The 23,821-nt window shown below is 47.1% G+C and overlaps 1 protein-coding gene and 1 long non-coding RNA gene across 2 annotated transcripts in view; one reads left to right on the top strand and one right to left on the bottom strand.

Annotated features, from left to right (window-relative positions):
• LOC146063513 (uncharacterized) overlaps nt 1-23,821 on the bottom strand; it is a 165,311-nt gene that overhangs the window by 106,330 nt on the left and 35,160 nt on the right. The window lies entirely within an intron of this gene.
• Nucleotides 3,772-8,874, top strand: LOC146062508 (heme-binding protein 2-like). Its single transcript, XM_083174620.1, has 2 exons — nt 3,772-3,975; nt 8,641-8,874. Exons 1-2 carry the CDS (start codon nt 3,818-3,820, stop codon nt 8,813-8,815), a joined length of 333 nt encoding a protein of 110 aa, XP_083030746.1. The 5' UTR covers nt 3,772-3,817; the 3' UTR covers nt 8,816-8,874.

Genomic DNA, 23,821 nt, shown 5'->3' with positions numbered 1-23,821 from the left:
TGTCAGCTTTGGGCACCACTCCAAATCCTGATTGATCCAACAGCTATCTGGCTGAGACGATACTACAACAGAGGAGACTTCCTTTACAAGAAGACTAACCTTGCAGACCCATTATAGATAAACACATTTGTAGTATCTATCTATCTATCTATCTATCTATCTATCTATCTATCTATCTATCATCCAGTGGGCCGGTATACTCCTGATCCCAAACGGGCAATTCAATTACCGTTGTGCCAAGCCAGGTATACCATACAAATTTTAGATATATCATTATTGACCACATTCCTTTAAATAAAAGACGAGGCGATAGACAAAAACAACTGCTCCGTTTGGAGTCCAAATGGATTTTTTTGCTAGATATGGTCAAACCAAAGGGATTAAATGATCATTTAAATTTAAATATATTCTTAACATAATCTATATGCTTATAGCGATATTGCCTAGCAGTGATGTTTAAAAGATTTTCCGCTGATTTTAAATATTTACTGCTCTTAATTTGCTCGACACACTATCCTATTGTCTATAGTGATATATATTTCCTAGTCAATGTATCCTTATGTAATCTGTACATGTTTCTCTACATGTTCTGTTTTTAACTTTTGTATTTTTCACTGATGCGATATAGCATGCCCTCCAACATGACCCATTCCATTAGGTACAAAATGCTCTGTTCCTGGACTTCCCTGCCAGTACCAACTGTACGAAGCTTCTACCAACTGTACAAAGAACTGAGGCAGATTGCCCTTGTTGGACTTTTTTAATAAAGAACATTTGGACAAGACTTCTGCTTATGACTATGGAATATGGGAAATTCTGGTATCTTTAAGGTTATAAATACCCTATCAAAGGGTTTATACAAGAGCTCCAGTACACTATTGCTATGTGTGTATGTATATGTATGTATATGTATGTATATATATATGGATTCAGTATTGAATCCCGGCGGTCGGGATCCCGGCGTTCAGAATCCCGATGCCGGAATCCCGACAGCCGAAATGCCGACAAGGGGGGGACGTGGATCGCCCCCCCTTGCGGGCTCGCTGCGCTCGCCACGCAGCGGGCCCGGTGCCTCGCTACGCTCGGCACACTAATTTATTCTCCCTCCAGGGGTGTCGTGGACACCCCAGGAGGGAGAAAGTGTCGGCATTTCGGCGGTCGGGATTCCGGTGTCGGGATTCTGAACGCCGGGATCCCGACCGCCGGGATCTTAACTGCATCCCATATATATATATATATATATATATATGTATGTATGTATATATATTTTTTTACATACAGAAGAGTGTGACCCTTTTGTTGCGCTGGATATGGCAGCACTTCTATAGAACCTCATTGTTAATTGAGGAACAAGGGAGTAGATAGAAAACAAAAAGATATAGAAGTGTGCTCTATACAATGTTTACCATATTATAATTAAATAATAGATAAAAATGTAAACACATAAAACCAAAATTATTTATTCCATTTTACAGCAGATTAAAATATTCACTTTTTACAGAATTTAGATCCAACACCTGTATGGCTTCATTTCATGAGTGAAACCCTACGGGTTTCGTCCAACATGGACTTCATCAGGGGTAGTAGGACTCTATATGGATAATGAAGGAGACAACACTGATTACTCTAACTCTCTAGGACAGGGGTGTCAAACTCATATTCATCGGGGGCCGCATCAGCAGTTTGGTCACCCTCAAAGGGCCGGTTGTATCTGTAGAACTATGTGTCCACTCTTTATTATCATAAATTATTGTCATTGCATTCAATTATTGTATACTCAGCAGTAGCATTTCCCTCCTGCTATTGCTGTGAACTGCAGTGCATTAGGGCACACGCTGCCTGCACAGGGGGTCAGCACTCAGTCTTAGGGCATATGTCCTGCTTATTATCATGGGACACAGCAATTAATGATGGGCTGCAATGTGCCAGTGCACACACACACACATAGGCAGAGAGTTTGACACTTACCCGCTCTGATGCGTCCACTCCAGTCTGAGCTGCTCCACCACCAAGGACACAGCTGCGCTCTCACACAGGCGCATTTCCCCCTCCCTCCTGTGAGTAGCGCTCCTCGCACTATCTATCCAGGAGTGGGGGGCAGCGTGCTCCCGGTCACTGTGCAGTGCACACTCAGCAGTAAGTGACCTGGAGCCCACAGCAGCAGCACCATTCACCACGACGGACCTGCTCTTTCCTCTCTCTGGCTCCTATACAGCAGGTGGGAGCGGAGGAGGGGTTGACGACCGGCGGCACTGCGATAGAGGGCAGACTTCTCTGGCTTGTAGGCTGCCGCGCATGCGCTGAAGAGGCGGCTTTCTTGTTTAAAAACAAAAATTGAGAATAAAAGGTGAAGGCTGGCGGCGGCTGCAATGGGCCACATGAAGGGGTCTGGAGGGCCAGATTTGGCCCGCGGGCCTTGTGTTTGACACCCCTGCTCTAGGAGCTATTCTTATTATTGTGGTAACATAGATCACACCCTACTATTAAGAAAACCACCTGTTATTGCTGATTGTGAGAAAATATTGTCTCCTTCATTATTATCCATATAGATTCCTACTACCCCTGATGAAGTATATATATATATATATATATATATATATATATATAAAATATATTATTATGTGTGTGTCTTCATCAGCCACAGCACTAAAATCACTCAGTCAGATAGTACAGTGAATAACATTGACTATCTTGTCACAATGAAACCTGTCAAGGGGTGGTTATATTAGGAAGCAAGAGAACAGTCAGTTCTTCACGTTTATGTGTTGGTGTCTGAATGGTTTGACAAGGGTCAAATTGTGATGGCTAGATGTCTAGGATAGAGCATCTCAAAAAACGGCAGGTTTTGCGAGTTGCTCCCTGTATGTACTGGTTGGTACATACCAAAGGTGGTCCAAGGAAGGACTACCAGTAACATGGCAAATGGTCAGGGACACCCAAGGCTCATTGCGGAGTGAAGTCTAGCACCCCTGGTCTGATCCCACAGAAGAGCTACTGGTCAGAGTGTCCAAGCTGATCCCTGCCCACTGCTGAAAGCATCTCTACAATGGGCAGACAGGTTTTTAGAACTGCACGATGGAGCAATGGAAGAAGATGGCCTGGTCTGATTAATCTGGGTTTCTTACATCATTTGTGTGACCTAATGCATGTGCGTTGGTATCCTGATGATGGCACCAGGACACAAAAAGAAGAAAGGTGGGCAGTGGCAGTATGACGCTATGGGCAATGTTCTGTTTGGAGACCTTGTATACCAGTAAACATTGTTCAGAAAGGGGTTTTTGAGTCACATGACAAAGAAGAGTTCAAGGTGTTGATCCAGCCTCCAAATTCCACAGATATCAATCAGATTGAGCTTCTGTGGCACCTGCTTGAAAAGAAAGTCCAAGCCATGGTGGCATGAGGAGGACCTACACAATATTATACAGGTGTTTTAATGTTATGACAAGCTCCTGGTTGTGGTGGCATCTGCATCCAATATCTATTCCTAGTTAGGAGAACTTGCACCTGTAGGTAACACTAAATACATTCTCTAGTTATTTCTATCTACAAGGACTGTCTTGTGGACTATTTACTAATGTTGCTCAAAGGTGAAAATCTGCTGTAAAATCTATAACAACCAATAGGCAACAACAGTTTATGGTAGTTATGGCTTTGTGCAACATTAGTAAATAGCATCTTATGGATTTCTAAAGTATTAAAAATGAAGAAAAAAATAAAATTGACATTTTATGTATATTCTATAGATAACAGGTTTATGCTATGAAACAGAAATTCATGCTCATTATTTTCTTACTCTCCTTTAGGACTAAAGATTAATATGACTGTGCCGGTGTTGACGCTTGTTCCTTTAATAAAATCACAAGCTCCTAATGCTACAATGTCCTTCTTTGTGCCACACGCACTGGAGAATCCCCCCACACCATCAGACCCTGCAGTTTATCTTAAGGACTCCCCTTCCTTGTCTGTATATGTCAAGTAAGTGACTTCTTTACAACAGGAATTAGCGCAGGACTGTATTTAAGGGGCAGATAAGACTGTATATTACTTTTGGGGATATATTCTGGCAGTCCTGTTAAAATACTCTTTTGTACACATTGTTAGTCATGTATGAATGTATTTAAGACAGTTATAAGTGGTATAGTTTAGTATAAAAGTACTGCAAAAGGCTACTGTACCTCATACAGGCACTACCACTATTACTGACACAAAAAGACCTGCGTACACTCGACGCTCACTTCAGGGGGTTCATCTGGGGTGCCAAGCACCCACGCATAGCTTTACACAAACTACAACAGCCCCCTCTTTAATGGAGGGATGAACTTTCCAAATCTGTTGCATTATAATCATGCATCCATACTACGTTTCCTGAGAGATTGGTTGCATAACCGAGAGATTTACTCAAATCTGCGGGTGGAGGGGGCCTTCCTGGAGAAATGTGGCCTGGTGGGCTACCTCCACCTGCACGACGAAGAAGTGGATGAGCGGACCCAACTGGACCCCCTGTTGGGATCTACACGTAGAGTATGGCATATACTCAGGCATAGATCTAATCTAAACGCGCATAAATCCTTATTCCTACCATTCCTGGGTAACCCTGAATTCCAGGGAGGTCAGGCGAGCCAACCATTTGTGGGCCTAGCACGAGGGGGTTTGTCATCGGTCAGAACCCTGATAGATGCGAATACAAACAAACCTATGTCATATGAGAAGGCCTCTGAAGTTTTCCCAATATTCGGGAGACACCCCCTAGCATACATGCAGGCCAAACACTATGTGAGTGAAGTAATTCGTAATCTGTCGGGGGCTGACTGGGCAAACACACTCGACACGATGCTCAGATCTGGGGTGGCAGAAAAAAGGGCCATAGCCATACACTATAACTTTCTCAGACCAATTCTAGACCACGACTCGTCCGGCTCGGGGTTGAAGGCCTGGACCCAGATTATGCCCCAACTAACCTGTGAAAGATTGTCCAAAACACTACTTCAGTCAAGGAAATTCCTACCTGCAATTCAATATCAGGAAATGTTTATGAACATCTTCCACAAGGCATACTTCTCCCCTCGCAGGCAGTTCCTTGCGGGTATGACCGCCTCGGCATCATGCCCGAGGTGTCAGGCCAGTGAGGCTAACTTATACCACTACTTTTGGGATTGTCCAATGCTCAAATTATTTTGGCTACAGGTCAGGAAATTTCTACTAGACAATTTGGTAAATCACATACCATTCAATGATCATTGGGCAATATTTGGTATGCTTCCGGAAAATCAAAGAGTGTGTAAAGGAGGCCGCCGGCTCTTGCTGATAGTTAGTGCGGCGGCACGCAAGGCTGTCCTGCAGACGTGGATCGAGGCTACCCCCCCAACCTTACAATTATTCAAGGCTAAACTATTCCATGTTTTCAACATGGACTGGATTGAATGCCTTTTAAACAAAGACATGCTAACCAAAAGGTTCTTTGAGACTTGGGAAGGCTACATATCGCTATTAACTTTAGAAACAAGGAAGAAGTTGCACAATTCTTTTAAAGACACACAATGGTACCAAATCAGGGGCCTGTCAGGAGACCCGCCAATTGAGCTTAATGACTAAGAGTAGACAAGACAAAGTCTCTGTCCCTGGGCCTGAGGTTGGCGTGGAACATTACCCCGAGGCTTATATAAAATCTAATCTAAGTGAAATTTGAGGGATTTATGACGTCTTTAGCCTCATTAACTATTGCTATGTAAGACTATTTTTTTTTTTGATTATTGAACCGAGGAAAACCAACATGAGAATTGATCTTCCTTTTTTCTCATCATTTCACTATTATGTACACTATGCTACATTGTAAAACAATTTGTCACCAATACTGTCTGTAACTAGTACTTTTCAGTCCAGTATGTTTACAGTGTTTCAATAAAACATTTATTTAAAAAAAAAAAAAAAAGTACTGCAAAAGGATGTACTTTTCCACTAATTGAGAAAACATATGGAATGTGAATAGTAAAAATAACAAATCTGGGAACTGCCTGGGATATATATCTGTAATCTAACAGGTTAGGGCCAATCTTATGAATACTAATATCCACAATTAAGTGCTGTTGTTTAAATAACATGTAATTGTAGATGTCACAGGTTCTCAAAGTCGGTCCGCAGGTCCCCACATAGTGCATGTTTTGCAGGTCTCCTCACAGAATCACAAGTGAACTAATTAGCTCCACCTGTGGATCTTTTAAAATCTGTCAGTCAGTAATAAGTGCACCTGTTGGGTGACCTGGAAAAAAGTGATCTGTGTGGGGTCCTAAGCAGTGCTGGCAACAAAAATCTTGTAGCCCCATACACTGATATCTCTGGGGCCCTCCTCCCCATCAAGCACAGGATGGTGTGGAGCAGGAAGGGAGTAGTAGGGAGGAAGGGTAGGAGTAGTAGTGCAGTGTAGGGAGGGAAGGTTGGAGTAGTAGTGCAGTGTAGGGAGGGAGGATGGGAGTAGTAGTGTAAAGCAGGGACAGAGGGTGGGAGTAGTGGTGCGGAGCATTGAGGGAGATGAACCATATCCAAAATTCCCTCAGTAGTGCCATATACAGAATGCCCCTTATAGTGCCATATGCAAAATGCCCCACCCTAGTTCCATATAAAGAATGACCCCATAGTGTCTAATGCCACCATTAATACTCACTGCTGCAACCGCTGGCTCCTTCCCTCTGTGAGGAGAGCGCACCTCATGTTTCTCCTACTCCTTATTAACCACAAGTCGGGCCTGTGTGCAGCAAGCTTTGACTGGTTGGCACATTTGAAATTTAAAAAATGTCTAAAGCCAGCCGCGGGGGAGCCGCTAAACCCCTCACCAAGCCAACAGAGGCAGTGTGCGGTCCACACACCCCCACCCCCTGACCAAGCCAATAGAGACAGTGTGCCGTCCGCACCCAATGCCTTTGGGAGTCACCACAGGCAGCCAGACGTCTGAGCTGCGGTGGTGGGGTGGGTGGACATCTAAGCGATTCGGCTTTGGGTGCCAGCGAGGCTGATGTCTGAGTGTCAGTAGAGCTGGCATCTAAGTGACAGGGGGGTCAGGCAGCTGAGCAGGGGGAGCTGTCTTTGGGCCCCTCAGATCATTTTGGCCCAGGACGGATGTTCCCCCTGATCCCCCCCCACCTGTCGCTGGACCTGGCCCCGAGGGCCAAGTTTGAGAACCCCTGGTATATGTGATAGGGGATTACATTTTGACTAACCCCCTTCTGTACTATTGCACCCAGATTAAATGAATTATCCATCAGGATAGCCATAATTTGTAGAGCTGGCAGCAACAAGTAATACTGCATACAGTTATGCCACATCATCTCTTCCCACCAAGTACTGTTGCCAGAGTAACTGTAGTGAAACCAGTGCTGCTGGGAAATTCCAAATATGATTATGAAGCACATCAACACCACCCACAGTGACAGAATGAGTTGACCCTTCATCACTGCTGGCAGATCTGCAGATTGGGCCCTGTTGATAGGCCGCAGTCGTCATGACTATTTGCCTCCTTAGGTGATGACTACACTCATCTATTCCTGTTCATTATATGCACCCAAGTTATCCACATCTATGTTTATATTACATTTTTCACTTTCCACTTTTGATACAACCTTTAATACACACTAGGGAGACCAATCCAGGGCCATTTTTTCAATCCTGGGATTGAAAAACCCTCAATCCCAGGATTCCCAGCATTGGCCTCTGGATGCCACAACATGCTGGGAAATGCTGTGAAGCAGTTCTTAAGAGTGTGGGGGCGGGCATGCACATTTTAATTTTGAGATTGGAGGCTCCAACCCCAGGATAGAAATCCGAGAATCCCAGTATTGGGATCCCTAATACGCACCCGCACACACACATACAGTATATAGTAGAAGGAATCAAACTGCGGCAGTTGGAGGAATTTCAAAAAGTATATTGTGGCAAAAAATTAAACCAACGTTTCGGGGCTTGGATGCCCCTTTGTCAAGGTGAAGCTGTATGTATATATTTGGGTTCATTTGTATTAACCGTTCTGTGATCATAGCTTTCTCTTGCACCCCAGGTAAACTCATTTATCTTAAACCCTTGAACTCTGGGAAAGAAGAAGAAGGGCAAGCTAGAAACAGACTGAGGGTCAGGTGACCCAAATGGGCAAGAGAGTGACAAAAAAATACAGATAGAGAGGGACTGGGTTAAGGGGTACACAAACAGGGTGATTTTTCATAGTGATTTTGACTACATCGTCAAAATCGCTTAGAAGGTTTCCCAGAATCACCCTGTGTGTACACAGCAGGCGATAGCGATCCGCGGCCCCAATAGACACTGCAGGCAAGAATATTTTGTCTAGACCGGCAGTGTCTATTCGGCCTTATGCATGGGCTGCTGCTGGGGATCGCCACCGGCTTGTGTTTGGCAGCAACATCGTGATTTTGACTAGAAAGAGTTAACACATATAGCACATCTCAATCTAATATGTAAAGGAGAACTCATTTATAAAACAAACGCCATCATATCCAGTTTATCTGTCTCTCTTGCCCTTGGGTTTATAATGCTATTACTACATAGACTATTATTTGTATCATTGGTTTTTTGTTGTCCAATTCTTAGTATACTATCCTCTGTTATCTACTGAAACCTCTGATCTTCCATTGCTTTCAGATCTTTCGGAGGCTATGCCATTGACTACACATATTCCAGGAAAGCGAAAGCCCTAGCAGAAGAACTGAATGCTCTCGGGCTCCTGTTTGACGATTCATTCTTTATACGTGCTGGCTATGATGGGCCTTTTAAACTATTCGACCGTCATAATGAAGTGTGGATCTTGGCCAAGTAAACAAATTTCAGCCCTTGTGGTTTATTCATCCAAATAAATCTCATTTGACTAATCCCGCATCAGATTGTCTTGTGTGTGGTATCTTAAAGATTTTCCTAATGGTCACTGTATAAACTTTTGCAATGCACATATTTTTTAATTAAAGTAGAGGTATATTACAGAGCCTGACTCTGTCCTCCTTTACTTTGTTGGTCTATTTACCAATTTGGAGCTTCCATCTCCTCCTGGCCCCAGAGATGGTTTCATCTAAATAACCAGACAAACAAGAATCGCTGGGGATATGGTCACCGCCGCTGACCTGCTGCTCCACGGGATGCCGCCAGGGGAAGCCACTGGTCGCAAATTTGTTTGGAAATTGGCAAAACCATGTGCACTGCAGGTGGGGCAGATGTAGCATGTGCAGAGTTACATTTGGGTGGGATGTGTTGAAACTGAAATCTAAATTGCAGTGTAAAAATAATGCAGCCACTATTTACCTTGCACAGAAACAAAATAATTCACACAAATCTAATGCTGCTTTCCCACTGCAGACCAGTTTAAAGTACTGGTAATCTTAAATGGTATTTAAAACGGGATGCGGTTAATTTCCCGGCGGTCGGGATCCCGGCGGTCGGAATCCCGACACTGGAATCCCGACCGCGGAAATCCCGAAACTTTCTCCCTCCGTGGGTGTCCACGACACCCATAGAGGGAGAATAAAATAGCGTGCCGAGCGTAGCGAGGCACCAGGCCCGCTGCGTGGCGAGCGCAGCGAGCCCGCAAGTGGGGGCGATCCATGTCCCCCCCTTGTCGGGATTTCGGCGGTCGGGATTCCGGTGTCGGGATTCTGAACGCCGGGATCCCGACCGCCGGGAAATCGTATCGGACCCATTTAAAACGGTATTAGCATTCCCACTGCAGCAGATTACCGTTTTAAATACCATTTAAGCACCATTCCCATTGCAGTGAATCGTGTAAAATGTAGAGTGCCTAACCCCCCCCCCCAGTGTAAAGAGTGCCTAATCCCCCCCAAGTGTAAAGAGTCCCCCCCCCGTACCTGCCCTGTGCCCCCACCTCCCCTCCCCTTGTACTTACCTGCACGGGGATGCAGGGCAGTGGGGAGGCAGCGGGGGTCCATGCAGGGTACAGGCAGTCCCAGTGCCTGATGAGAACTAGTAGCATATGTAATGAGTGCACATGCATACTAATGAGCCGCTCATTACATATGTGCATATGTAATGAGCGGCTCTTTATTATGCACGTGCATTCATTACACATGCACAAAGTGAGCACTACTAGGTCTCATCAGGCACTGGGACTGCCTGGAGGCTAAATAACGTTTAAGAGGCATTCCCACTGCCTCTTAAAAGTTATTTTAACGTGTAGGACTCTGCTTTAAAAACGGGTTGAAATACCATTTAGCTTTAAACGGTATTTCAACTCTGGCACTTTCCCATTGCAGCCTTAAAACGGTAAATTGCGCTGAAAAATCGGCAATTTACCGTTTTTTAGCTGTAGTGGGAAAGGGGCATAATACTGGTTTCACAATGCAAACCTGCTTTCAACACGTTTTTGTAAACATGTCTTAAAACGGGTCAAATGCCAGTTAAACCCCTTTTATATTGCATATTGTAAACGGTATATTGCAGTTTCAATACTGTTTTTGTACCTTTCAGATTCAACCCGTTTCACCCACAGAAAGCCATACAATGTAATTTTAACTGTTTTTTTCTGCTTGTGGGCGGGATCATGCAGGGAGATAACATATCACCCTTGTGTGGTTATCATTTGTAGCAAATACCATTTCTGAGCTGTTCAGACTGCAGGGAAAACGGCTCAGAAACGTGTAGGATCCTGCTTTAAACTTGTTTCAAAATAAAATAAATTGACAATGGAGTTTTGTTTAAAATGGCAATATAAAGTGTGAAAGCTGCAATGTGAAAGGGGTATAACTCTCTCTGCACATGTTACATCTGCCCCACCTGCAGTGCACATGGTTTTGCCCATTTTCCAAATTTGTACTGGGATCAGATCTGAATAAAGCCCATTGTCTGTTAGAATAACCTTACGCATTTTCATTTTGTTATAATACAATTTATAAAATTGTACAACATTTTGAAATAGGTAGAAACATTAAAACTAAATAAAATATTACACCCATACATTAATAGAATAATGACAATGAAAATGCATACATTGCAGTAAAACCTCCATCCCTCCAGAAAACAGAAGTCAAATGGAATTTAAAAAAAAGGGCTTCAGACCAGTTACCAGCAAGTGGATTCAAAAAGTTTTACAACTTTTGATCTCTCCATCAGGTCCAAATATGGGGTGACATTCTATGGGATGTGATAAAATCGCGTTTTATTATCGCACCACTTAGCCCTTTTTCAAATCGCTTTGGGCCGTTTTTCGCATATTTAATGAGATGCGAAAAACGGGCCAAATAGTGCGAATAGGTGCGAGGTGGTGCGATTTTTTTTAGTCCTGCAAATGTGCGATTTTCATGTCTGAAAATTGCACGTTTGCAGGAAAGCGTAAACTAAAAAAAAAAAAAACGAGCGCGGGGTCCCCCGCCCGAGCATAACCAGCCCCGGGCTCATTGAGCCGGTGCTGGTGACATAAAATCAGGGTCCCCGACAAATAGGGGTCCCCTTGATTTAATGAAACCAGCACCAGGCTCAAGGTCCGGCGCTGGTTCCCAAAATACGGGGGACAAAATGACTAGGGGTCCCCCGTATTTTAAGAACCAGTACCGGACCCAACCAGCCAGCAGGGTAATGCCACAGCCGGGGGACACTTATTATATAAGGTCCCGCGGCCAAAGCATTATCCCCGTGGCTGGTCAGCATGGACAGGGGTCCTGGGGAAGTGGGGACCCACCCAATGAAGGGGTCCCCCCCCTCCAGGACTTACCAGCCCCCTGGGCGGTCCCCCCCCCTCCAGGACTTACCAGCCCCCTGGGCGGTGGGCATCGGGCTGATGGATTGTGTAAAAAAAAAAGAAGATAAACTATTGTTTTCTACTGGCGAACTATGAGTCCCAGCAAGCCTACCCCGCATGCTGGGACTTGGAGAACCACAAGTCCCAGCATGCAGGGCATTAAAGGGCCCGCTGGCACTTGTAGTTCTACAGTACAAAAAATAGTTAAATAAAACACACTGACACCCTGAAAAATAAAAGTTTAATACATACACAGCCCACACACACTGATACTTACCTACCTTGAGCCCGTAGGTTGGACCCTGGATCCTGGGTCCGGGTCTCCAGGGCAGAAGAGTCTGGTTCCGGGGCCTTGGTCCTGGTTCCGGGGCTTGTCCTGGGGTTCCGGGGCTGTTCCGGGGTCCAGGATCCGATGAAGTCCACAGGGGTACCTGAGGAAGGAAATCCTACTCACCTGGTCCCCGGCGACGACATCGGCATCCTCTCCGGCAGACGCGCTGCTCCCGGCTGCTGTGGTACCCGCTCTCGGACTGAAGAGGCGAAGAGATTTTCATCTTCCGCGCCTTTCCTCCGGATGATTCTATTGGCCGGCTAGCGGCCAATCAGGAGCCGACTTTCTCGGCTCCTGATTGGCCGCTAGCCGGCCAATGGAATCATTCTGAGAAGAGGCGCGGAAGATGAACATCTCTGCGCCTCTTCAGTCCGAGAGCGGGTACCACAGCAGCCGGGAGCAGCGCGTCTGCCGGAGAGGATGCCGATGTCGTCGCCGGGGACCAGGTGAGTAGGATTTCCTTCCTCAGGTACCCCTGTGGACTTCATCGGATCCTGGACCCCGGAACAGCCCCGGAACCCCAGGACAAGCCCCGGAACCAGGACCAAGGCCCCGGAACCGGACTCTTCTTCCCTGGAGCCCCGGAACCCCAGGACCAGCCCCGGAACCAGGACCAAGGCCCCGGAACCGGACTCTTCTGCCCTGGAGCCCCGGAACCCCAGGACCAGCCCCGGAACCAGGACCAAGGCCCCCGGAACCGGACTCTTCTGCCCTGGAGCCCCGGAGCCCGGACCCAGGATCCAGGGACCGACCCACGGGCTCAAGGTAGGTAAGTATCAGTGTGTGTGGGCTGTGTATGTATTAAACTTTTATTTTTCAGGGTGTCAGTGTGTTTTATTTAACTATTTTTTTGTACTGTAGAACTACAAGTGCCAGCGGGCCCTTTATTGCCCCGCATGCTGGGACTTGTGGTTCTCCAAGTCCCAGCATGCGGGGTAGGCTTGCTGGGACTCATAGTTCGCCAGTAGAAAACAATAGTTTATCTTCTTTTTTTTTACACAATCCATCAGCCCGATGCCCACCGCCCAGGGGCATCGGGGACAGCCCCGGACTTTCAGCATGGGCTGGTAAGTCCTGGAGGGGGGGGACCCCTTCATTGGGGGGTCCCCACTTCCCCAGGACCCCTGCCCATGCTGACCAGCCACCGGGATAATGCTTTGGCCGCGGGACCTTATATAATAAGTGTCCCTCGGGTGTGGCATTACCTTGCTGGCTGGTTGGGTCCGGTGCTGGTTCTTAAAATACGGGGGACCCCTAGTCATTTTGTCCCCCGTATTTTGGGAACCAGCGCCGGACCTTGAGCCTGGTGCTGGTTTCATTAAATCAAGGGGACCCCTATTTGTCGGGGACCCTGATTTTATGTCACCAGCACCGGCTCAATGAGCCCGGGGCTGGTTATGCTCGGGCGGGGGACCCCGCGCTCGTTTTTTTTTATTTTAACTGTTTATTTTTTTTTTTTCACCAGAAACCTGCACAGAATATTGCGATCTGTGCAGGTTTCTGGCTAATTCGCCCATCAGAACCTGGTCTGATTTTTGGGCGAATTATAGTCACACTTTATACAAATCGCATACCATTAAATATGCAATTTGTATACTTTTCCATGTGAAAACATCTGGATGCGATGTGCTGCGAAAAGCAGCCATCGCATTTCCAGTGTGTCCAACTTGTTGCCAAAAATCGCATTTTTTTCACATTTTCGGAGCTCATTAAATATGCGAAAATGTAAAAAAATGCGATTTCGGCCGTTTTTGCGAGAAAATTCGCAAAAGTCTAAAAATCTCATCCCATAGAATGTCACCCATGGGGTGACATTCTATGATATGCGCTAAATGCGCATGTTTAAATCGCACCCTGTATCGCCGCAAATCGCCTATTTAGAAATCGCATTTTTCAGCCTAAATGCGCATATTTAATGTGATGCGCATTGGAGGCTGAAAAGTGCGAATAGGGGCGATTTGTGGCGATGTGGTGCGCTGGTTTTAGTCCTGAAAATGTGCGATTTTCATGTGTGAAAATCGCACATTTGCAGGACAGCGCAAGGTGTAAAAAAAAAAACCAGCGCGGGGTCCCCCGCCCGAGTGTAACCAGCCCCGGGCTCACTGAGCCGGTGCTGGTGACATAAAATCAGGGTCCCCGACAAATAGGGGTCCCCTTGATTTTATGAAACCAGCACCAGACTCAAGGTCCGGCGCTGGTTCCCAAAATACGGGGGACAAAGTGACTAGGGGTCCCCCGTATTTTAAGAACCAGCACCGGACACAACCAGCCAGCAGGCTAATGCCACAGCCGGGGGGAGACTTTTTATACAAGTCCCCCCGGCCAAAGCATTAACCCCTGGCTGGTCAGCATGGGCAGGGGTCCTGGGGAAGTGGGGACCCCCCCCAATGAAGGGGTCCCCCCCCTCCAGGACTTACCAGCCCATGCTGATAGTCCGGGGCTGTCCTCCATGCCCCTGGGCTGTGGGCATGGAGCTGATGAATTGTGTAAAAAAAGAAGTAAAACTATTGTTTTACACTGGCGAACTATCAGTCCCAGCAAGCCTCCCCCGCATGCTGGGACTTGGGGAACCACAAGTCCCAGCATGCGGGGCATTAAAGGGCCCGCTGGCACTTGTAGTTCTGCAGTGTAAAAAATAGTGCACAAAATCACACTGACACCCTGAAAAATAAAACTTTAATACACACAAAACACACTGATACTTACCTACCTTGAGCCCGTAGGTCGGTCCCTGGATCCTGGATTCGTCCTCCGGGGCTCCAGGGCAGAAGAGTCCGGTTCCGGGGCCTTGGTCCTGGTTCCGGGGCTGGTCCTGGGGTTCCGGGGCTCCTGGCGTGAAGAATCCGGGGTCCGGGATCCGTGGTAGTCCAGAGGGGTACCTAAGGAGGAAAATCCTACTCACCTGCTCCCCGGCGGCGACCTCCGGTGACAGCGCTGCTCCCGACTGGTACCCGGCTTCAAGGAGTTGTTCCGGCGGTGAGATGTTGCTCCCTCGACGTCTCTGAACAGAATGATTTCTCGGCCAATCAGGAGCCGAGAAAGTCGGCTCCTGATTGGCCAGAAATCATTCTGAATATAGACGCCGACGGAGTAACATCTCAGCGCATCCAGAGCAGAGATGTTACTCCGTCGGCGTCTATATTCAGAATGATTTCTGGCCAATCAGGAGCCGACTTTCTCGGCTCCTGATTGGCCGAGAAATCATTCTGTTCAGAGACGTCGAGGGAGCAACATCTCACCGCCGGAACAACTCCTTGAAGCCGGGTACCAGTCGGGAGCAGCGCTGTCACCGGAGGTCGCCGCCGGGGAGCAGGTGAGTAGGATTTTCCTCCTTAGGTACCCCTCTGGACTACCACGGATCCCGGACCCCGGATTCTTCACGCCAGGAGCCCCGGAACCCCAGGACCAGCCCCGGAACCAGGACCAAGGCCCCGGAACCGGACTCTTCTGCCCTGGAGCCCCGGAGGACGAATCCAGGATCCAGGGACCGACCTACGGGCTCAAGGTAGGTAAGTATCAGTGTGTTTTGTGTGTATTAAAGTTTTATTTTTCAGGGTGTCAGTGTGATTTTGTGCACTATTTTTTACACTGCAGAACTACAAGTGCCAGCGGGCCCTTTAATGCCCCGCATGCTGGGACTTGTGGTTCCCCAAGTCCCAGCATGCGGGGGAGGCTTGCTGGGACTGATAGTTCGCCAGTGTAAAACAATAGTTTTACTTCTTTTTTTACACAATTCATCAGCTCCATGCCCACAGCCCAGGGGCATGGAGGACAGCCCCGGACTATCAGCATGGGCTGGTAAGTCCTGGAGGGGGGGGACCCCTTCATTGGGGGGGTCCCCACTTCCCCAGGACCCCTGCCCATGCTGACCAGCCAGGGGTTAATGCTTTGGCCGGGGGGACTTGTATAAAAAGTCTCCCCCCGGCTGTGGCATTAGCCTGCTGGCTGGTTGTGTCCGGTGCTGGTTCTTAAAATACGGGGGACCCCTAGTCACTTTGTCCCCCGTATTTTGGGAACCAGCGCCGGACCTTGAGTCTGGTGCTGGTTTCATAAAATCAAGGGGACCCCTATTTGTCGGGGACCCTGATTTTATGTCACCAGCACCGGCTCAGTGAGCCCGGGGCTGGTTACACTCGGGCGGGGGACCCCGCGCTCGTTTTTTTTTTTTATTTAACCATTTATTTTATTTTTTACAGCAGAACCCTGCACGGAACATTGCGATCTGTGCAGGGTTCTGCCTAATTCGCCTAACAGACCCAGGTCTGAAATTAGTGCGATAATTAGTCACTTAAATAATGCGATGTGCAAATGCGCATAGCATTAAATAAGCGACTTGTATACTTTTCTGTGCGCAAACATCTGGATGCGATAAAAATGCGAATTAATCTCGCATTTTTATTCACCAGACATTTCCGCACAAAATATGCGATTTCAGCCCCTGTGCGCATCCCATTAAATCGGCGATTTAATGGGAAAATGCGATAGCGCCATTTTGTGGTCTAATTACCGCAAAATAGCGCTAATCGCATATCATAGAATGTCACCCATGGAGTCTGGACAAATTTTGTGTAATTTAGAATTCTTTTTGATGCTTTTTCACATATATGCTGTACAAAGGGTGGGTTAATACACAAGGTGTTAACCCTAGAAGCGCTTATGTTAGAGATGCTTAATCATTTAGAGCAGCTGCTTGGGTGGAGAGGGTCAGTCTCCACAAAAAATACAAAGGAAAAAACAGAGAAAAGCAGCGCTCACATTCAATAATGAGTGAATCAATTCTTAAAGTTTAAATGATTTAATATTCAACCATAATAGTATAAAAATTCATGCATGTGGCAAGCACATATACATATCACAACAATGCATTACAAAAAATAGTGTACACTGTAACAAAGAATATGAATAAAAAATGTTGTTTTAAAAACAAATGGGAGTAACCAGATCTCCCGTGTATCGGGGCAATCCCCATACGGGGCGGAGGAGCAATAGATCCTGCACTGTCCACACTGTGTAGTAGTCCCACAAATGGATGGAGTCAAGAAATGGCAGTTTGTAATCCTGTGGGCACACTGAGGGAGTGGCTGATGTTTTGGTAGCCTACCTTCAACCTCGTGGCTAGGGTTGCCACCTCATCCCTTTTAAACTGGAGACATATTAATTACACAGGTTCTGTGGCTGATTAAAAAAATACAATTGGAATGAAGTCTAATGGCTGTTAAAAAAAAAACAGTTGAAATTGAGTCTTGAAGTGAGCCAGCCACAGAACCTGTGTAATTAATATGTCTCCAGTTTTAAAGGGATGAGGTGGCAACCCTACTCGTGGCCGTGAGTGTCCAGGTGAGATGAATTGAGCCGAAGACTTACGATGTTTTTGGGGGGTGCAGTGGTCAGATTATTGAGCAGGTGGGTCCTCCAAGCAATACCCAGGATCTGGCATCCAGCAGTACCAACCTGTTTCGCTGTTCAAACGTCAGCTTTGTCAAGGTATACTGCTCTGTGCTATGAGCCTGTATTTATACCCAGTGCATTATGGGAATGATTTGGATAATTGCTTGATTCACTCATTAAAAAGATATAATAATCACATAATTAATTTATTACCTAACGGAGACAGACCATACATATATATATTTTTCTTAAATCATAGAAAAGAACTTTAATTCACACTTAAAAAAGATATAACAAGATTTGACGGTACTTGTGAGTTATCTGGGCGTCCGATTTTGGTACTAGATCGCATGCGATATCGCATGCGATATCGCATGCGATTTGCATGCGATTTAGCATGCGATTTGCATAAGATTAGCTATTCATTTCATTACCCCACTATCCCCAAAGTGTGTCTATCAACGTGAACCCGAAGCGTGGCGAGCGCAGCGAGCCCGCGAGGGGCGGCGGTACGCGTCCTCCGACCTTTTCATGCCCTACTATCCACTAGGGCGTGGAGTGAGAATAGAATAGTGTGGCGAGCGCAGCGAGCCACCGAGCCCGAAGCGTGGCGAGCGCAGCGAGCCCCGCGAGGGGACGCGGACACCTGTGAAGCCCGCAAGGGCACGCGGATACCTGTGAAGGTGTCCGCGTCCGCTCGCCACGCTTCGGGCTCGGTGGCTCGCTGCGCTCGCCACACTATTCTATTCTCACTCCACGCCCTAGTGGATAGTAGGGCATGAAAAGGTCAGAGGACGCGTACCGCCGCCCCTCGCGGGCTCGCTGCGCTCGCCACGCTTCGGGTTCACGTTGATTGCCACGCTTCACGCTAAGGGGATAGTGGGGTAATGATGAATAATGAAACGGATAGCAAATCGCAAGTACCCAAAATCGGGAGCCCGGATAACTCACAAGTACCGATTTGACCTTTGGAAATACTTCCCGGTCATCTTTATGACATAATCATATGTAAATCGCAACCTTAGATCACATGTTCTAATCACATGTGGGAGGTTAACCAATTACGTTCTGTTTGTCCAGGCAATGCTAACAACGAAAAACACACATTATCTACATTTATCCTGACTTAATAAAGTGATATGTAATACAGCGGAATGTCACTTCCGGCAAAAGCTCGGTGTTGCCGGAGTGACGGGGATACATTGGGGAATTACTTCCAGTTTGTGCTTCTAATATCGATAATGCTCTTTAAATATACAATTATAAGTATTAAAATCTGGGTCAATAACAGCAATATATATCGATCTACACTGATCTAATTCTAGGATCAGGATAAATGTAGATGATGTGAGTTTTTCTCTGTTAGCATTGCCTGGACAAACAGAACGTAATTGGTTAACCTCCCACATGTGATTAGGACATGTGATCTAAGGTTGAGATTTACATATGATGCTGTCATAAAGATGACCCGGAAGTAATACCAAAGGTTAAATCTTGTTATAAGTGTGAATTAAAGTTCTTTTCTATGGTTTAAGAAAAATATATACATGTATGGTCTGTCTCCGTTAGGTAATAAATGAATTATGTGATTATTATATCTTTTTAATGAGTGAATCAAGCAATTATGTAAATCATTCCCATAATGCACTGGGTATAAATACAGGCTCATAGCACATAGCAGTATACCTTGACAAAGCTGACGTTTGAACAGCGAAACGCATTAATACTGCTGGATGCCAGATCCTGGGTATTGCTTGGAGGTAGGGTGACCAACTCATCCCTTTAATCCGGGACACATATTAATTACACAGGTTCTGTGGCAGTTTAAAACCAGGTGAAATGGAGTCTTGAGGTGTAGCAGATTAAAACCAGGTGAAAGCCAGCCACAGAACCTGTGTAATTAATATGTGTCCCGGATTAAAGGGATGAGTTGGTCACCCTACTTGGAGGACCCACCTGCTCAATAATATGACCACTGCGCCCCCCAAAAACATCGGCTTCGTCTTCGGCTCAATTCATCTCACCTGGACACTCACGGCCACGAGGTTGAAGGTAGGCTACCAAAACATCAGCCACTCCCTTGGTGTGTCTACAGGATTACAAACTGCCGTTCCTTGACTCCATCCATTTGTGGGACTACTACACAGTGTGGACAGTGCGGGATCTATTGCTCCTCCGCCACTGACAGTTGTATCTACCTACACTTTTAAAACTCTTTAAATCACTTTTTCTTCTCTTTAGAATACACTATGTATGTATATTAATGTGAAAAAATCCTTTTAACTTCTCATTTCGCTACCGTGGGTGGCCTCCTTATCCACTCTAGCCCTAATAAAGATAAAAGGAGCCCCCACGTCTTTTAAGAAAATTGAAAAGGAATACCCTCCATAATTTCTTTGATTGTCCATAAGGAGTGCATCCACACAAACCCTTCTCTTTCTCTTGTCCATTAGTGTCCGGGAAAACACAGGTGTGCTTAAGCCTGCTAGGACCAGAGGAAAAGTCAGTCAATGGTGAGTAAAAATTGAATGATGTTCCCTCTAGCCGGCAAGGTGCTTATGGATATGTCCCCATACACATCCATTCGCAAGCCTTGCAAAATCATTCCAAGAAGGGATTTTGTGGGTCAGCGGGTGGATACAGACCTGTTGTCACACTCAGCCGCGGCGGTGCGCGGCGGGCTTACTACTCACCCGTTCGCGCCCGCCGTCGGCTAGCGTGTAGCGGTCTCCAGTTCAGCGGCAGCAGGCAGCGGCAGTCTGGTGGGCAGCAGGCAGCGTGGGACACCGGCAAGTGTAGCGGTATGTGCTGTAGGGGCGCCGGGAGGCCGGCGTCGCCATCTTGGTTAAGGGCAAATAGCAGATTGGTCCTAGTCTGAGGTTTCCGCCCATACTGACCTGACAGCCAATGGCAGCCGCCCTCTAGGGATATAGGGGATCTGCCTAGGCCTGTTCAGTGTCAGTACAAAGAGTCTCCAGAGGCGTTCACAGCTCCCAGCTGACTCCGGCTCTCTGACTCACCTCTCCTGACTTGGTGCCTTGCTTCAGTGCTCTGTGTTGGTCTCGGTTCAGCTTAACCCCATCGCTGCCAGTTCTCTCCACAGTCTGGTCTCTGCCTGCATCCCTGAGCTTCCTGGCCTAAGCTCTTCAAGCCGTCTGCTTCCAAGCAACTTCCCATTTCTTCTGTCATCATCCATCTTCTTTCAGTCTTCAAGGATCCCTCATCACCATCAAGTACATTCTCTTTCCGGATTTCTTCATTTCTCAAGACCCCAGCCTGCCGTCCGCAGTGCTTGAACTGTCATTGTTTAAATGAACTTTTTCTTCTTTCAAAGTTACCACTAACTGCCACTTAAAGAAAGTATTCAAGTGTGTATTGTTCCATTTATGAATTCTATTATTAAACCTGCACGATTTAATCCTTCCTCCTCTGGTCCGTCTCCGGTTGCTACACACCACACGACTTCATCCAGCCCTTCAGTTGTGACACCTGTGCGCATGGCAGCTGAATTCGACCCTGTGTGAACAGGTTTGAATTGGGCCCATAGAGCACAGCAGGCAAATAAATTAACTTTTAGCCTGGGGCTCTTTAGCTGATATGGAAGGGAGATGCTTGCACTGCCGACTTGTATCTGGAAAATAAACTTGTCCCTGTCAACTTTTTAAATTGAAACATGTTATCTGGCGTCAAAGGTACATCCTACTGCAGGGGTGGCCAACCGGTCAGAGGTAAAGAGCCGAAAAATATCGGTAGTCAAGCTAAAGAGCCGACATCATGCACGCGCCGAAGGTGCATGCGCCAAAAAAAGGGGCGTAGTCTATTTTGACCCCTTGGGTGGGTGTGATACAAATATGCCTCCAATAGTGCAGTGCCATATATACATATGCCCCCAATAGTGCCAGATACACATATGCCCCCCATGGTGCCAAGTATGCACCACACGGTGCCGGGTATGCCCCTACGGTGCCACAATCTACTATGCCCCCACAGTGCCACCAACTGCTATGCCCCCAACTGCTATGCCCCCACAGTGCCGCCAACTGCTATGCCCCCACAGTGCCACAAACTGCTATGCCCCCACAGTGCCACAAACTGCTATGCCCCCACAGTGCCACAAACTGCTATGCCCCCACAGTGCCACAATCTGCTATGCCCCCATAGTGCAAATTTCCCAGCAGCAGCACTCACCGTTGTTGCTGCTGCCGGGCGGGGAGAGGACAGTCTGGCATCCCCCTGCAGTCCCCCTGTCATGTCACTGATGGGAGGAGAGCACAGCACAGCACACCGCGCATCTCCTTCCCCCTCACTTCCCTGTGACTGGGCCGTCCACCAATCAAAGCTTGCTGGCCGGCTCCTGATTAGCTGCTGGCCCACGAGCTCTGATTGGCGGACAGCCCAGTCACAAGGATGCACAGTCAGGGATAGGAGAGATGCGCGATGCGCGCTCTCCTCCCCTCAGAAGAAGAAGGGATTCAGGGAACCGGCAGCAGGGGGGACTGGGACGGACGGTGGGCAGCAGTGGGAGCAGGAGCCGCACTTTACAAGGGGAAGAGCCGCATGAGGCTCAAGAGCCACGGGTTGGCCACCACTGTCCTACTGTATACCCCTCTTTGCACTTCTAGACAAATCCTTATACCCCTTTCTGCACTCACAACCCTGCCCTAAAAACATACTTGCCTACCCTCCTGGGAGTTGCCAGGAGGCTCCCAAAAACCAGGTCCTCCTCCCGCCCCCTCCACACCGAGACAAATGCTAGAACTCACGGCTCTTGTCTTGGGGAGGGGGTGGGTCTGAAATGATGAACATCAGATAATTTTAGCACTGCCCCCTTCCCAGAGAGCTGCGAAATGCGGACTTTTTGTGAAACAGGGGCGAAGCAAGGTGACGTCAGCCTTCCTCTCACCTCCCCTCCTGTCATTTGTGTCTCCTCTCTGGGGTTCTACCGGAGAGGCATTCACCAAAGTAGGCAAGTATACTCTAACTCTAAAGCCCCGTACACACGGGGGGATATATCGCTTGCGATGAGCGATATATTGCTCAGTGTCCCCCTTGCATCAGCGACCAGAGATGGTAGCTGATGAAAAAGAAACTGCTGGGGTAGCCCGGCAGTGGAAATCAGCTGGTCGCAGGAGCTTCCTGCGACAAGCGATCACTACGGGGGAGAAAACGGGAGCTCAGCAACCATATTGGCCGCGATATTACACAAAATCGCCCCCGTGTGTACACAGCCTTACCTTCTCCTTCCTGGAGCCATACCACCCCCCTCTCCACAGCCGCACGCTACATACCCACTGATTGGGAATGCCGGCTGTCAGTATTCCAATATACTAATCCCATTCGGTATTCTGGTGACGGCATTTTGATGGCAGTTTGAATGCAGGCGTCGGAATACTGAACAAATAAACAAGAGTAAGCAGCGCTTTCAGTTACAAAATTAGATAATTAATTTAATAACAAGTAAACATGTTAAAATACAGTACACTAAAAACTAAAAATAAAAAAATAGGAATGAATGATGGTTTGGACCCAATAGATAGTCACCAATTCAAGGATGTTAAACCTGCTCTGATCCTGGGAAAAGCTTTTGAGGAAGTCCTTATTGGCCACTTTATGGTGTCCTGAAGATGTTGAAGTGGACTACAACCGATGGCACAGTTGGAATTAGCCTTATCGGGAGTCCTCACTGCTGTGAGTGATCAGGTATCCATAGTTTCACTGGCAAGAGACTTCCAAAGGTGAAGGTGAACAGTGTTTGGACCCTAATCTGCTTCAAGGACATATCCTTTCCCCGCCCAAGGACTTGTCCCACCTGCCTACTCATCTGATAGGATTCCCCTTCACCTTTGGAAGTCTCTTGCCAGTGAAACTATGGATACCTGACCACTCACATCTTCAACATCTTCAGGACACCATAAAGTGGCCAATAAGGACTTCCTCAAAAGCTTTTCCCAGGATCAGAGCAGGTTTAAAGGTGGCCATACACAGGCAGATTTATCTTCAGATCTGGCTGGTTGGAACAAAAACATGGTTATGGATGAGAGCAAATGACAGTTGACCATTTGCTTGGAAATGCTGGAAAACTGAAAAACTGTCACTCATCCATAACCATGTTTTTGTTCTAATCAGCCAGATCTGCAGATAAATCTTACTAGTGTATGGGCACCTTAACATCCTTGAATTGGTGACTATCTATTGCAGGGCTGGGCAATTGCAGCCCTCCAGATGTTGATGAACTACACATCCTAGCATGCCTTGCATCAGTTTCAGCATGGCCACATAGCAAAACTAATGCAAAGCATCCTGGGATGTGTAGTTCATCAACATCTGGAGGGCCGCAATTGCCCAGCCCTGATCTATTGGGTCCA

The sequence above is a fragment of the Crinia signifera genome, chromosome 3, assembly GCF_055691185.1.
Source record: "Crinia signifera chromosome 3, ASM5569118v1, whole genome shotgun sequence".
NCBI classification, from domain to species: Eukaryota; Metazoa; Chordata; class Amphibia; order Anura; family Myobatrachidae; genus Crinia; species Crinia signifera.
This window is presented reverse-complemented; position numbering and strand designations above follow the sequence as displayed.